The following is a 14,194-nucleotide window of genomic DNA, read 5'->3' as shown; positions in this document are numbered from 1 at the left end:
AGATACTTGAGCTCATGTTTGAAAAGCCATTCATAAATGGAAAAATATCACTGTGAACAGATTCCATATTGGACAAGAAAGGCAGAAGAACAAAGTGTAATCAAGGAACAGATATAAAGTTAGTTTTCGCTTTTTGACTGGACTATCCAAACAAGCCATAGACAAAGTTTAAATCCACATTATTACCATTTTGTTTACTGTCATTTTGGCAGCTGACCCAAAGTCCACCAGTTTAATGTGTCCTGTTCGGTCAATAAGAATATTCTCTGGTTTGATATCTCTGTAAGCAAGAAAAAAGCAATCAGTATCCTTTCCATACCATTCCCCACTGTCACATCTAGATAACAGGATAACCCTATTCAGCTACACTCAACTACGTGCTCAGTTGCACAAAATCTTAACAAGTGGGAGTCCTATTTCCAACTGTTGTTCTGTTTCCAAGCAAACATGAAAGTAGTAAAGTTCCCCTAATTTCCTGCAAAGTTAATAATTATTGACAGAAGATGGAAAGAGAAGGTGGTTTTGCACCTTGACTACATTGTAACTGACTTACAGTGAAGTATTATATAGCTTTCTTCCCAAATTTCATCACAGCTTATTCCGTACATCTTTCAAATCCAGGCAGCTACCTTGCATTAGAAAGCCACATCCTATGCTCTAAGTGCAGCTGCTACAGCTGCCTGGAACATAAAATACTTCATAACATTTCCAAAGGAATAAATTTATTAAACACCAATATGATTTGAAAATGCATACAGTAACAGCCTTCAAGCCTTGATATGATCTTTAGAAAACACTGTGATATTTAACTACTCCAACATCCTATACTGCCCTGTTCACCAATCAGCACACAACAAGTTTTAACAATTACACAAATTTCCCACACTACTTAGTGCTAAAAGCAACAATCTCTGGAAAAGATTTTAATTTTTTATAGTGCAACGTTAAGGCTTCTTTTTACTAAGCCTCCAGAAAATACACGTAACAATCCTTTCTTGATATTAGTTTGAACTTTACATCAAAGTTAATGCCTTTAGCTACAATTATAGTTGGAGTCTGATTAATTTTGTAATTTTCTTTTCTGATACAGCATGTGAAATACTGTCCTGAAAGAGGACGGAATATAAAAAAAACCAAGAATGCATCATTCCAGAACGCTTTTTCTGGAATGATACTGATCAAATATTATGTGCAACGCAAAGCAATCTTTACCTACCGATGTACATAACCCATCTGATGGACACTGTGAATGGCTAAAACCAACTCTGCAAGATAAAACTGCACCATACTCTCATCTAGTTGGTCCTCATATCGGTTTAAGAGCGATAGTAAGTCCCCTCCAGGCTGATACTCCATAACCTACATAAAATTTTAAAGGAACAGATACAGCTCATATATACAAAAGATATTGCATTCAACTCCTCCATATTACGCTAGACACATATCAAACAGTGGTATGTAACAGAGGAAAATTTACAGAAGATGAGCGCATTTCAACCATCACATTGTTCTTCAACATAACAGTGGCAATAGTGTTCAATAGAGGAGAAAAGAAACAAAGTCTAGGCATTACCAAGTACAGATTTTTCTTGTCTTGAAATGCATATTGTAACTGTGGAATCCATGGACTGGTGCTTTGAGATAATATACTGCGTTCTTCCTCAAAAAATGACACCTATAAAAAAAGGAAGTGTTCAGTTACATCATGGTGAAAACGAGATAGAATACATTAAAATCCCCTAGTTTTAGAAAGATTTGAGTCTGTGCCAAAGGCAAACATCACACAAAAATTACACAGAAAATATTAAATGCTATTTCCTTGTGATTTGCACCTTTAAAAAAGTAATTTTACTCATTTGTTTTTTCCGTTCCCCTCCCACCTTCCGTTGTCTAGCTTGCTTTCAACTGAATAGTCCGTGCAGCAAAGGCCAGCTTCCCTTTCAAACTGGTGAAGCATCTACCAGTCTGGAGTGCAATCTTAGTTGACCTCTTCTGGACTGGCCCTAATAAAATAAAACTAATCTCAAAAGAATCAGACAAGCAGAAAAGAAGCTAGAGCAATTATGAGGTAGCATCTTACAGCTAATGCAGTAATAAATTCACTGTAAGGTATTAAAATACAAGGCTTTCTTGAAATCATCTTCTAGCAACTATTTAATTATTCAGATGTGCAGCCAGACAACAAGAAATTAATTACAGAGATACTGCAAGTTCATTTAGATCAACATTCCCTACTTTCACTGACCCACACTCAACAAGACTGAGCAAGTGTCATATTGAAGGTAGTATCACACTTTGCTTTCTTGTCAACCTATGCCATAACAAGAGTAATTTTAGTTTATCTTCATTTATGATAGCCACAAACAATGCTAAGGGATCTCAGGAGCAACCTAACTGCACCAGATATTGGGAACAACCGATACAGATATTGCTGTATAAATTCACAAGGTCTTTCATGGAGTATCTCTGTCCTACTTGTCGTCTCATGTCAGTGAAAGAATAACTTCTGTTTCTCACCAAACTATGGTAACAACCTCCATTATCCCTTTTTTAAGTTTTCAAGTAACACATTTCTCAAGCTAGTGAGAGGCTCTCCATAAAAATCCAGTCACCACAGTTTGCCTTCACACCCACTCTTGACATTCTATGTCGCTCTTTAAAATAAAAAAAAAAAACTTAATGAATAGATTGCCTGAAAATTCAAGCCATCATCAAGCCAGTCAATACTGATCCAGTATTTTCTTCATCTGTTTCTTCTTGTCTTACAATTAGATGGTAAGATCTTTAAGACAAGGGACATTTTTTGTTTTGGATGGCACCTCACCCAACAGATTCATAGTCTGTGACAATGGCTTTTAAACACAGCAGAACTACACACAAATATATTACTTCACTGAAATGTAGGATGATCCTTCTCAAGATACACTTTTAACTTAATTCTAATAGTAGTGACAAAAAGGAAATGTTCAACGAATTGTAATTTATCATTCTACTGTCATAACAGAAAAATATACATACGTGCTCCTGCGCCAACAAGGACTCCTTGCTCATCACCTTCATAGCATATACATCACCAGTAACTTTCTCTCTTACTACTTTTACATCTGCAAAGTGACCACTGCCAACCACACTCTTTACTTCAAAATCCTTCACACTGGGTTGCAGTTCCCTTAATTCAGCTATAGCCTCTGCATCTATAAAAATAAAATACTTATTTTTACATTAGCCAACTGGCATTTCATAACAAACACAACATCAAAAATGGGGAATAAAACAAAAAACAAACGAAAAAAAATTTAGTTCCAGACTCTCAAGAAATGTTAAATCATTCCAGAACATGCTTCTTAAAAAAAACAGTATGCATAAGAACTAGAGAAAGACTATATTAATGCATGGTTAAGACTGAAATATGGTACATAAAAAAGAATCAGGAAATGTTAAGACAGTTCCCATAGCAACCATAATTCTGTCCCATTCATAACATCATAGGCTGATAGCCTCTTTTGTTTCTAATTTCTTTCCAACCATCCTTTACCAATACAAAGTGTATTCTCTAAATATGAGGGCTTTACCCAGCCGAGTTCTATGAGTCAAGTGGCAGGGTTTTCTCCTCTGCCTGTGGGAGGCACTAGTCTATTGTCTAACAAACAACCGTAGACATTTATTTCAGATATTCAGTTCAAGTTTTCCACTGACTAGTTTCAACCAGCATGCACTGTGATAATCAATTGCTCACAGTAGATTGTTCTAAAAATACTTCAGACTACCAGAAAATTACTCTCCACTAGTAATATCTAGAAACTGTTGGATGGAATGATTATAGAGAGCATGATAAGTTACTTTTAACCAAATGGCTTTCTAGTATATCTTAATAGAAAAATTGATGAAACTTTTTGTTTCTTTTCCCCAAAAAGAATCTGAGTACATTTTCAGTAAAATATTTACTCCATCAGAAATTATATTTCTGAAGCACAGAATTACTATTTATGAGTTATACATGCAAAATTTGGATAACATATGGAATCCAAAAGATTACTTCAAGCTGAAAGAGCCAAGGATTACCAAGTTCCTTTCTAGGATTTTTTTTTTCTCATGCCTCTAGTCACTGTCCTGCTCTCAACTTCTGACATCCTTCTATTGCGCATACTTGGACCTTTGCCGTATGCAGTACTCGGACACTTTTAAGAAAAGTGTCTCCTCAACTATAAATACAGTACAGACTAAGAAGGATGGACATTCAAGTCACAGCACTTCAAAAGCTACTTGCATTTGACCTTTTTGGAACTGAATAAAGCCTTACTAAGATTGCCAAGATCCCCTTTGCAATGTTGGGTCTGCCCACAAAAAGTCAAGTGCTCAAAGTCCTGGGTTACAGTCACTAATGAATCAGAGCAACTAAAGCATTATCTAAACATTCAGATTCTTAAGGACTGCCTTTTAAAATGACACCTGAAAATCAGTCTAAACAAACTTACACTTCTTGACAAAGTTGCCAACATGTTTAATTTTCATTAAAGTGGGGTTTCTGCATTCTTCAAAAAGAACGAATAAAGAATCAAGGATGCCTTCCCGGGAGAGAGGAGACATCTGCTGTTGAGTCACAAAGAGTGGCTTCCCCTGGAAAAAAAAAGATGCAACAGCAGATGGAGTCTCAGACAACAATGAAAAGCCTCAAATCAATAACATATGTATAGGGCAGATTATATATTATTCATTTAAAAATCACTACTTCAGAAATTGGACAAACGATACCGAAGTGTGAGGTAAATATATCAACTCACTATGTCCACTCACTATGTCTGTAATAGCTGTTAGAGGTATTTTACTTTTAGACAGAGCAATCCTTTAAAGGTTGTTAAAGTTCAAATCACAGCTTTCTTGAAACTATCTACATCCTACTGATGACTCTGATCTTACTGGCTTTTTTTCTTGACATTGTACCATGTGGGTTTTTTCATGGTACCAATAGTTTAAGCCATCAGTATCATTATGAGCTCTAGAAGGAAAAGCTGCTGAACCTCAGATGATCAAATAGCAGCTGGTTAGGGAAATCCACCTCATGACAAACCCTTAGCTACATCACCCATGAAAAAAACATGGATTACAGGACACAGAACGCAATACTCCATCTTGATGTGGGAAAATCCACTCAGGCTAAAACATTAACAGATGCACATGAACATACGACCAGCTACTATCCACTGAACTTTGTGCAAACTAGATACACACTTTGAACTGTAACAAGTCATCCCCTTCTTTTACCTCCTCCTCCAGAGAACCACACAGGCATGCTTTTTAGCGTCCACACAAACAAGCAAAACTGTATTTTGACATGCTGGGTATGGACACAGATGAAACTGAGATCAGCTAATCTCAGGCCAGACGTTCTTTACCTGAAAGAGCAGATTTAGCCGAGAAATTCGGCTGCTGATGGGCTCCATTGGTCCTGCCTCTACTGGATTTCGGGCACCGCATTTAAACTTCAACATCTTTACCGATTATCTTGTATAAAAGATGACCTGAAAAACAGAACAGGGACTTTCAAGCAGAGGCATTTGAACGGGTGACTTTAAATAAAAAAGGGGGATAGGGAGGGGGTATGATTTCAGCAACATTTGTATTTCCTTGGAGACAAAATTTATCAAAACTAGCGAGTTTGAACGCATCCGGACTGTCACAGCAAGGAACGTGGTGTTGGGACAGGCGGGGAGAGGGAAAGGCTGCCCGCGGAAAACAAACCCTGCCGGTGCCGAGCCCCCCAAGCGGCGGCGGCCGCGGTTGGCGGAGCCGGAGCCGGAGCCCGCGCTCCCGCAGCGGCGGCAGCGGCGGCTCCCGGCCTCCCCTCAGCGCCGCCGGCGCGAACGCCGGCCTCCCGCCACCCCACAACCCCCCGCGCCGCTCTCCCCACCTGCCGCCCCGCTTTACCGCCATCCAGGTTTGAACGGAGCGAAGGGCGTGTTCCGGCCACCATCACTTCCGATGACGGGCGCCGAGCGCCCCCCGCCTCAGCCAATCCCGAGGCCGGCCTGGCGGAAGCGCCAGTCGTCACGAGCCGCAGCCTCCCCAGAGGAGCCGCTGGGGCCCCTGGGGACGTCAGCTGTGCGTCACCGCGCCGAGCGGGGCGGGCGGTTAACGGTTTTAACCGTCGGGTTGGCCGTCTGTCCGGTCTGCCTGCCGCCGAGGCGGGGGTCGGTGCTGCAGGAGGGCCGGGAGGCGTGCGGCTTCCCCCGCTCCGCTCCGGGCCTGGCGGGGAGCCCGCGAAGGGCCGTTCCCGCTCGGCGGGAAGCGGGGAGGTGAAAGGAAAGGCAGGGCAGGGCCCCCGCAGGCTCCAGCCGGGCGAGTGTCGGATACTGCCGTGTGCTGTCGCTGAGGTGCTGCTCTGCTCTCCTCTCACGGGTTTGTTCCCGTAAAGCGTACACCACTTGCCCTGTATTTTACCTCTTTTTTTTTTTTTTTTTTCCCTTCCCCTTTGCCAAATCTTAAAAGGCAAAAATGACTCATTCTTAATAGTTCTGACTGGAGCTAGTTCAACTGTAGACTAGACGTCATAGTTGGCAGCTGCTAACTGCCAGGTAGGGCAGCCAGAGGGGAAATAAAAATGTTTTCAGAAGCGTTAAATTTTCTTCAGTAAAATGCTTATTTGACTTTTATGTTCCTATTGGGGGGGGGGGGGGGGTGTCTTTGTGATATGTATGGCCATTTTATTCATATATAGGGTAGTCAGCTTTCAAGTGAAGCGTTGGTGAAAACGTTCCAGCTCGGCATCCCCTCTAAAGCGCTTACGTGCCATCCATCAAAATGTTAAGTGGAATGCAGCATGACCTTGTTTAACAATGGATCAGTGCAGTGATGTCAGTGGAGAACATCAGCATGAAGCATTGATGCTATCTGCAAACATCACAGTTATGCAAAACACAGGATGCTATTTCAAAGTACAGTTCATTGTTACAGAGTGTCTTGGCAGGATTTAAGCTGGTAACAGAAATCTAGGTGATGGGGTTCCTTAAAAATAATCATGTTGCATCATGACATAAAACAAGATGCTTTGCTATCCAGCAATCATTTTAATTGTGCTAATACTGGCTTGGCATCTAGCTGATAAAGTAATGCACTGATGGACTTATATTATGACTTTATACAAATCATTTTACAGATCTGTGCTTCCTTCCACCTCTTCCAGTCCATCCCAGGAACACTGACACATTTTCAGTGTATTTCTTATCTCAAACTTACATAGCTGGGTTCCTTTCAAGTTATTAAATCTGAAAGAGTTTTTTAAATCTAATTTATTGTCCACCACCTGCAATGCCAATTTGCTCTTTGGATTCCACTCGGCACACTGTCATTGTCTATGTCTCATCCACAACTGCATTGCACAGGAGAGAGCAGCTCTTAAAAAGAAGTGCAATAAAGAGCTTCCTCTTCACAAACTGGTCAGTTTTTATGCAAGTGCATTTTAGTAAAATACCACATCCTGCCTTGATATTTGGAACCCTATCATGTCTAAGGGTACTCTGTCCTAGATTTTGGACAAGTCTCATTGTCTGCCATCGAAACTAAGAGGAGAACTGCAGGCTCCTTTGCCTTTCCCTTTCTCCAGCTTACCTTCTCCTGCACAAATGCCATTAGCCCCCCTCTTTCAGCTGCCAAAATTACTGTTAAATATCCACACTGTTTCTAATGCCACTTCGGATATTACCGTATCTGTACATTAGTTTAGATTTTGAAAACGGGAAGCAGAAGAGCTGGGTTCTCTCTGATAGCTCATTTCCATATTGTGTTCAATAACAAGGTGTGGCTGATTCTCTTTCCATCTTCTCTGCAGGATGGTGTAGAACAGCTGATTCACAAACTGGATGAGGAGATGGGCCATTAAAGGTTTCATCTCACCCACATTAGGCTACCCTTTCCCTTCTACAACATGAATGCTAGCTCTGGGTCTCCCACACAATATCCCAAATTTGACCTGCCAGATGAGCTGCTTGGCTAACAAGTCTGCCTCAGTTGGATAACTGGCCTCTCAACTGCCCAGCAGGTTCAACAATGGTATGAGTTTAGTTGCTACAATTTTCATGTTTAAAACTTAATTTTTCCAAATAAAGATTCCTTTGTTTGCATATTGTTGAGTGCTTGCAAGCAAGGAAGCTGGCTGTTAAAAGCATTGTTTGGGACAGATACAGTTTTCGTCGTAATTTAGGTGGGGGCTCAAGTTAGATTAGTTCCCTTTAAGAAGGCCCTTAAATACATACTTTGCTAGGAGCAGCCATGTGGTAGAAGATCACTTACTGTTTTTTCTTCTTTATTGCTGTGTAAAAGACTCACATAAACAAAAATGTCTACCAGCAAAATGAAATAGTAGCATAAAAATACAGCTGCACCAGAACTGTTATCAAACGTTAAGAAAAGAAGCTGAAGTGGCAGATGGGGGGAGTAGAGGGGAGAGAGAAAAGCTGTGCAGTTTCAGTGATAAAACCTCAGTACCTATTTCTGATGTCTCCGGTAAAAAAAAAAAATAAATACCTTTTCAGAAGAACACGTGTTTTGTTTTTCTTTAAATTGGTGATCTGAAGTCTTCAGAGTGAAGGTGATGATTCCTTCATACTTCTGATATTTTTATCAAGAGCAATCATAGTACACTAGTTCTTCGTCTTTGTAACAGTCAAATTATGCATCACTTCTTGATCTTGACAGCTACTCCTGTGGATAACCTCACTTAACTTGAAGGATCATCAGCAGACCTGCAACTGTACAAAACAAGGGCTTATTCCCTACTATTAAATTAATAGATCATTCAAAAGCGTAACAGAATAAATAGCTCTATGATTTTCCCTAAACAGGTCCCAATATGGTGCTCAACATGTTTTGACATCTCGCCATGCACTGAATTGGTTACCATCTGTTTGGCATTTTTTGATTATAAGAGTAGGGGTTTCCCTTTATTTCCTTGGCCAAAATTCTCCTCCCTCATGCTGTTGTATAGTGCGCCAAGGTGACGGTGTTCCAAAGATTGCTTGTCATTGTAACACCCTTCAGACTTGCTCGGGGTCTAAGACACTAAGTAAATGTAAAAGTAAAGGATCAGGCATGCAGGTATGCCAACTTTTTGCCAAGAACCTGGCACTCAGATTCTCATCCAAACTAACCGCCATATTTTAATGGGCAGAGAGATGCCAAATCCCCCCTAACACCATCTGGCTGTGAACTTCTGTATTTACAGCAGCATCACTCTTAAATATCTTCATCTTTGGAGCAGCAAGACACTCGCGACTGCTCTCAGGATGCTAACTTCCTAAGATTTACATATAGCTAGAAGGTAATAAAAAAAGGCTTGTGCTATCACAATTCTAAAAGCTAAGCATGACCAAAAAAATCCTACTTTTTGTCCTACCTTGGAAATCTCCTCAGCTCTGTCATTTCCAAATTTTAATGTTAATCTATTCATGCAGACTAGTAGCAGTTTGCAACCTAGGCTTCCAGAGTATGTGGACCCCAGAAATAAATCTTGTTCTTCAGTGATTCTTTTGTTGAATGTTATGGCTGGCCTTTACCATAGCTAATCTATATGCATATGAAAACAAAAAATGAATTATCCCTTATCAGCTCCATCCCTTTCTTTAACTCACCAGTATTTAAAAGATCTTATAATAAACCAAGCTCTTCCATTTTTTTTTTTCCTAGCCCTAACCCTGATCATAGCTGGGTTACCACTTCTGTATCAAAATAAAGGGTTAAACTTGGCTGACTTGAATACTGTCATAAACCCTTGCTAATAGTAGCTCTCACCATTGCTTAGATCCTAGGCACATTTTTCTCCACTTTCTCTTCCCAAACTATCACAAAATATCCAACTTAGATGTAATAGTCATGCATGCTACAGGTGACAGAAATACTTGCACAGTACATCTTCAGGAATACAATTATGGAAGAGGTAAATAAATTCCTTTTCAGAGAAAGATATGAAGGCAAAGAAATATAATCACCAGGGAAACAATTATATTGTCTTTCCTTCTGCAGTATTTTTAATTTCCTCCTCAGAATTTTTGGAAGAAGTCCACTCTGCAATCATTCTCCTAGGATAAGCAGAAAGGAAATGAAACTTTAAAAGACCTAAATGGCTGTTAGGTGTTTCTTCCACAGACTTCCCCTAGAAGTTAGGTACAGAGCTACATCTGATAATATTCTTCAAGGTTATTTTGATTGAAATATTAAAGGCCTTTTTTGTTTGTATTAGCAATATGCTAATAATAGTATTATATAAGTGCTAATGTTCACTGCGGAGTTTTTTATACATTGCTTTTATTTTCTTTACATTTACAGAAGTAAAATCCATTAAAATAGTGTTTTAAATGCACATGATAGCCTTCCTATTAGATACATAGCCATCATCTATCTTTATTTATAAAAATGCAGACACGTGATGCTCTTCAGACCTAATCCCAGTTCTGAGGATTCCTCCTTCCAGCACATACCGTTCAGTGACTACCCATGTTTTCTTACCAAACTCTCCTAACATACAGCCATATGTTGAATTTCTCTGTAAGCCAAAACATAATCATGCTAAATTTCTGGTGTGACCAAAATGAAATGGTAACTGAATTGGGTCACTATTTTTATGTGCGAACTGAGCATTTAACCACATGAAAGTGAAGCTTTGTTTAATCCTAATTGTCTTCCACATTAATTTTTTTTATATTTATCCTAAAACAAATACCTCATTACTTTCTGGAGAAATAATTCACTAACTTTTAATTTTCACTAATGCAGTGAAAAGTGAATGATCTTTTATATATCTCATCTGCAGGCTTCCTTTGTGCTATCACAGGAACACCCCTGATTCCAAAAAAATTGTTTTATAGAAAGCAATTTATTAAACCTCACGATCTGTCAAGACACATGAATATTGATGTGTTCACATTAACATCTCCTGAAGCAGCTGAAAACTAAATTTGTCATGACTTAATGGGAATTATATGTTGCAGAGCAACAAGTTACAGGGGTTTAATTAAAGCAAAACTGACAAAGTATCTGAGCAACTATAATAAACGTATTGTTTTGTTTAGAATGTAGCTAAAGAACTACTTGCATGTTTTTATTGTTGTGGAAAGGAAGGCAATGTTGAACTCTGTTTTAGAAGATAAAACCTAGAATAGGACAGGTGCAGTTTATCATCTGGAAATTGCATATAACAAAATGCTCAGTTAATCTGGAATTTAGATATGGTAATCATGTAAAAGGTGGCCATATCAAATTATATTTTACCTAGATTCCAAAAGAAGATATGAACTGACATACCTTTATAGTGAAGATACCAAATTCTTTTGAGAGCACAATTAAAACTTATTATTAGAATTTAATCTTACATTGGTCTTAGGACGAATGAATTCTAGATGTTCACAGGAGTACTTTTTTCCTTGCCTTAAATCAACAAATCCACAGGAAAGACACCCTTTAGTTTACTACAACAATAATTTGCTTGCTTGTGGGATGGTCATTGGTGCTTCATTGCCGTGTGTTGGAATTTCATTTAGAAACTTGGCATTCCTCACCCTCCTGTGGGCTGCAGAACATTGTGTATCCTGATTTGTGGTGAAAGAATGTCTGACTCAATCCTGTCCACGCACTATATTCGGAAACTGGAAATCTGACCATCATCAAGGGAAAGTGCCCAAAAAGATTCATTCTGTCTTAATATAAGTAGTAGGCTCTTAGTTGATCTCTGTCCCTGAGATCAGCCAGAAAGAGAGATGTGCCAGACAGACATCTCCCTATCCAATATTGATGAGTAGCAGAGCCATGCATACCCATAAATCTCTTTGGCTGACTTCCAGAAAGGTGTAAGAATGTGAATTAATTTAGGAGTTAGCTAGATGGCGTTGAAAGATACTCGTATGTCGCTATACCATTGTGATTTTGGGGAGAACAGGTCTAGTTATTGTTTGGAGTTTTCTGGAATAAATAAGGTTAGATTGATGTTGAAACTACACTATGTAACAAAATGGCAGGCAGCCATCTGGGGAGAGAAGCATCACTAAATCAGTTTTCCACTGGAGTGGAAAACATCCCCCTTTTTGAAACAGGGACGTTTGTTAGTGGGTTGGTTTTTTTTTTAATAGGTCAGTTCAATGCCAGTTGCAAATTACAATTCACTTGGGAAGAGCCTGCTCATATCAAATCCACACACTGAGGCAATTGCTCCAGTCATCTCTGCTGTAGAAGTCATTGGGAAGTATAAGGTGCTTTCCTGCAGCCCAGTGTTGGCTGACAGATGTAGCTACAACGTACTACAGAGTTCCAAGATTTGTTATCTAAAAGCAAAATAAAACCATTCGCTCTTACCTACAGTTTAGTAAAACAAATACTGTCAGACTGAAGCATCAAAATTAAGTATTAAAATAAACAAAATACGTCTGTTAAAATTATGTAAGCTCTCTTTAAAAAAAACCCAACTTTTTACTAACTCTGGTGAATTAAGATACAGAGGTAGACTTGGCTTCTTCGTATGACTGAACTTGAAATAAATTCTGTCTTTTTTCTTTTGAAGATTTATTCCAAAAGTTCCAGTAAACAATAATCTGTGCACTGCAGCCTTATAGGCATGGTGGCAAGAATGAATAGGGGAGAAAAGAACGATAGTAGCACTTTGTTCAGAGTATAAATAAAAGAATCAGATGAAGCAATGACAGCTTTAATGTAGAAGGACTCTTCCAGGTAAGACTAAAAGTAATTTAGATATGATTGCCTGTCTATTTTTTAATTTGGAATCACGATTTTGGTACTTTACAGATTTAAGATGTTCTTGCTCTGAGTGGGTGTGTTCATTCCTGTCTTGAAGAACTCAGCAATGGCAGCCTACATGTTACTTTATTTAATTCTTCTAGAATTAGTTCTATACTGTTTGCTTGGAGGCCAAGAAATATTTTACAGTGACTATTGTGGGATTCTGATTTTTAAACAGCCTTTCCATGTTAAGAATTGTGATGGATAAGTGATTAAGAGATAACACTGACAAACAGTGAAGTAACTTAATGCTCATATAGGAATTGAATGACAATTTCTGGCTGCTCTGGAGGTTGCTACATGGTCAAATCGCTCTTTCTGGAGCGCTGTTCACCATTCCTGATGGTGATTGGTGGGGCTCACATTGTTTTCTTACACTTTTAAATTTCCTTTCCTACCTGAAAGGAAAAGACTACAAAACCAGTATATTCTTCCTCAAACAAAAAAAAAGCATGGTGGGAGGTTGTTGCAATGATGCAATGTTCATGGTCTGCCAAGGAATTGTATTTAGCCATTTTTAGCTAAAGGCTGGATACTAAAATACAAGTCTTGAAAGAGGAACGGAAACTCCATGGAAAAGAGTTTCTGTGGAATAAACATTTCCTGCAAAAAAAGGGGTTAAGGCTACTTTTCTTTTTTTCCTGTGTTTTTTAAGTACTGCAGATGAACTTAAAGTTTAAAAAATGGCTTTTTAATAAAAGGTGGTTTTATTCTACTGTTGCAAATTCCTCTATAATTGAATGAATTACATAAGTAGTAAGGTAAAATATTTTCTACTGTCTGCTCTTCCCATCACTCAGCTATCCAGTTTTCCTCAGAGCAGTGAGTCTTTTGCCTTGATACTCTGAAATTTTGAAATGGATCAGATGCAGCACTTATGAATTGTGTCAGTGGATTAAAACAGCTCATAGCAATTACTTTCTTGGAAACAAAGGGAGAGGTGCAGACTTGTTGGGGCATAGTGCATACTACAATTCATAAAGCTTTTAAACATGAAGCAGAAAGTCAGCTTTTCATATCAAACAATAATCAGAAAAAGCCTAATAGCTGACCTCAAAGTGACAAAAACAAACAAACAAAAAATCTATGCTAAGTAATTGTTATTTGCTAACAACCTTGCTAAAGCAGAACATCAGCTACCACTTAAAGTCCTCCAGAAGACAGCAGTAAAAGCAGCGGAGGAGGCCGAGTTCTGCATCAACTCAATCCACCGTGACCAGATATTAGGAAATAAAGATTTTGCATTTTAGAATACAGGATGCTGGAATAAAATAGTATTTGCACACAGGCTGCATAGTTTGTTGCACCTTTGTCCTCTTTATATTCTCCTGGGTTTCACTCTGATGCCTTTCAGTACCCCAACATCAAAAGATGATATATTATTTAGTTCCTGTGAATAAGAACAGCTGTTTCTCTC

At 38.9% G+C, this 14,194-nt stretch overlaps 1 protein-coding gene across 8 annotated transcripts in view; it reads right to left on the bottom strand.

Moving 5' to 3' along the window:
• Positions 1–5,948, bottom strand: part of CIT (citron rho-interacting serine/threonine kinase) — a 73,709-nt gene extending 67,761 nt beyond the window's left edge. For 6 of the 8 annotated variants that reach the window (XM_052795614.1, XM_052795616.1, XM_052795617.1 and 3 more), the window contains exons 1-7: positions 5,926–5,947; positions 5,394–5,519; positions 4,476–4,617; positions 3,019–3,194; positions 1,574–1,675; positions 1,217–1,359; positions 187–280 (exon numbers count right to left, since the gene is read on the bottom strand). In XM_052795614.1, coding sequence (XP_052651574.1) covers positions 187–280; positions 1,217–1,359; positions 1,574–1,675; positions 3,019–3,194; positions 4,476–4,617; positions 5,394–5,489 — 753 coding nt within the window. In that variant the 5' untranslated portion in view covers positions 5,490–5,519; positions 5,926–5,947. Of the gene's footprint in view, positions 1–186; positions 281–1,216; positions 1,360–1,573; positions 1,676–3,018; positions 3,195–4,475; positions 4,618–5,393; positions 5,520–5,925 lie in introns of all 8 variants that reach the window. The other 2 variants (XM_052795619.1, XM_052795621.1) reach the window with 2 other exon arrangements.
• Between the last annotated feature and the right edge of the window lie 8,246 nt (positions 5,949–14,194).

Source organism: Harpia harpyja, chromosome 9 (genome assembly GCF_026419915.1).
Source record: "Harpia harpyja isolate bHarHar1 chromosome 9, bHarHar1 primary haplotype, whole genome shotgun sequence".
Lineage (NCBI taxonomy): Eukaryota > Metazoa > Chordata > Aves > Accipitriformes > Accipitridae > Harpia > Harpia harpyja.
The sequence above is the reverse complement of the archived record's forward strand: the minus strand, read 5'-3'. Positions and strand labels throughout refer to the sequence as shown.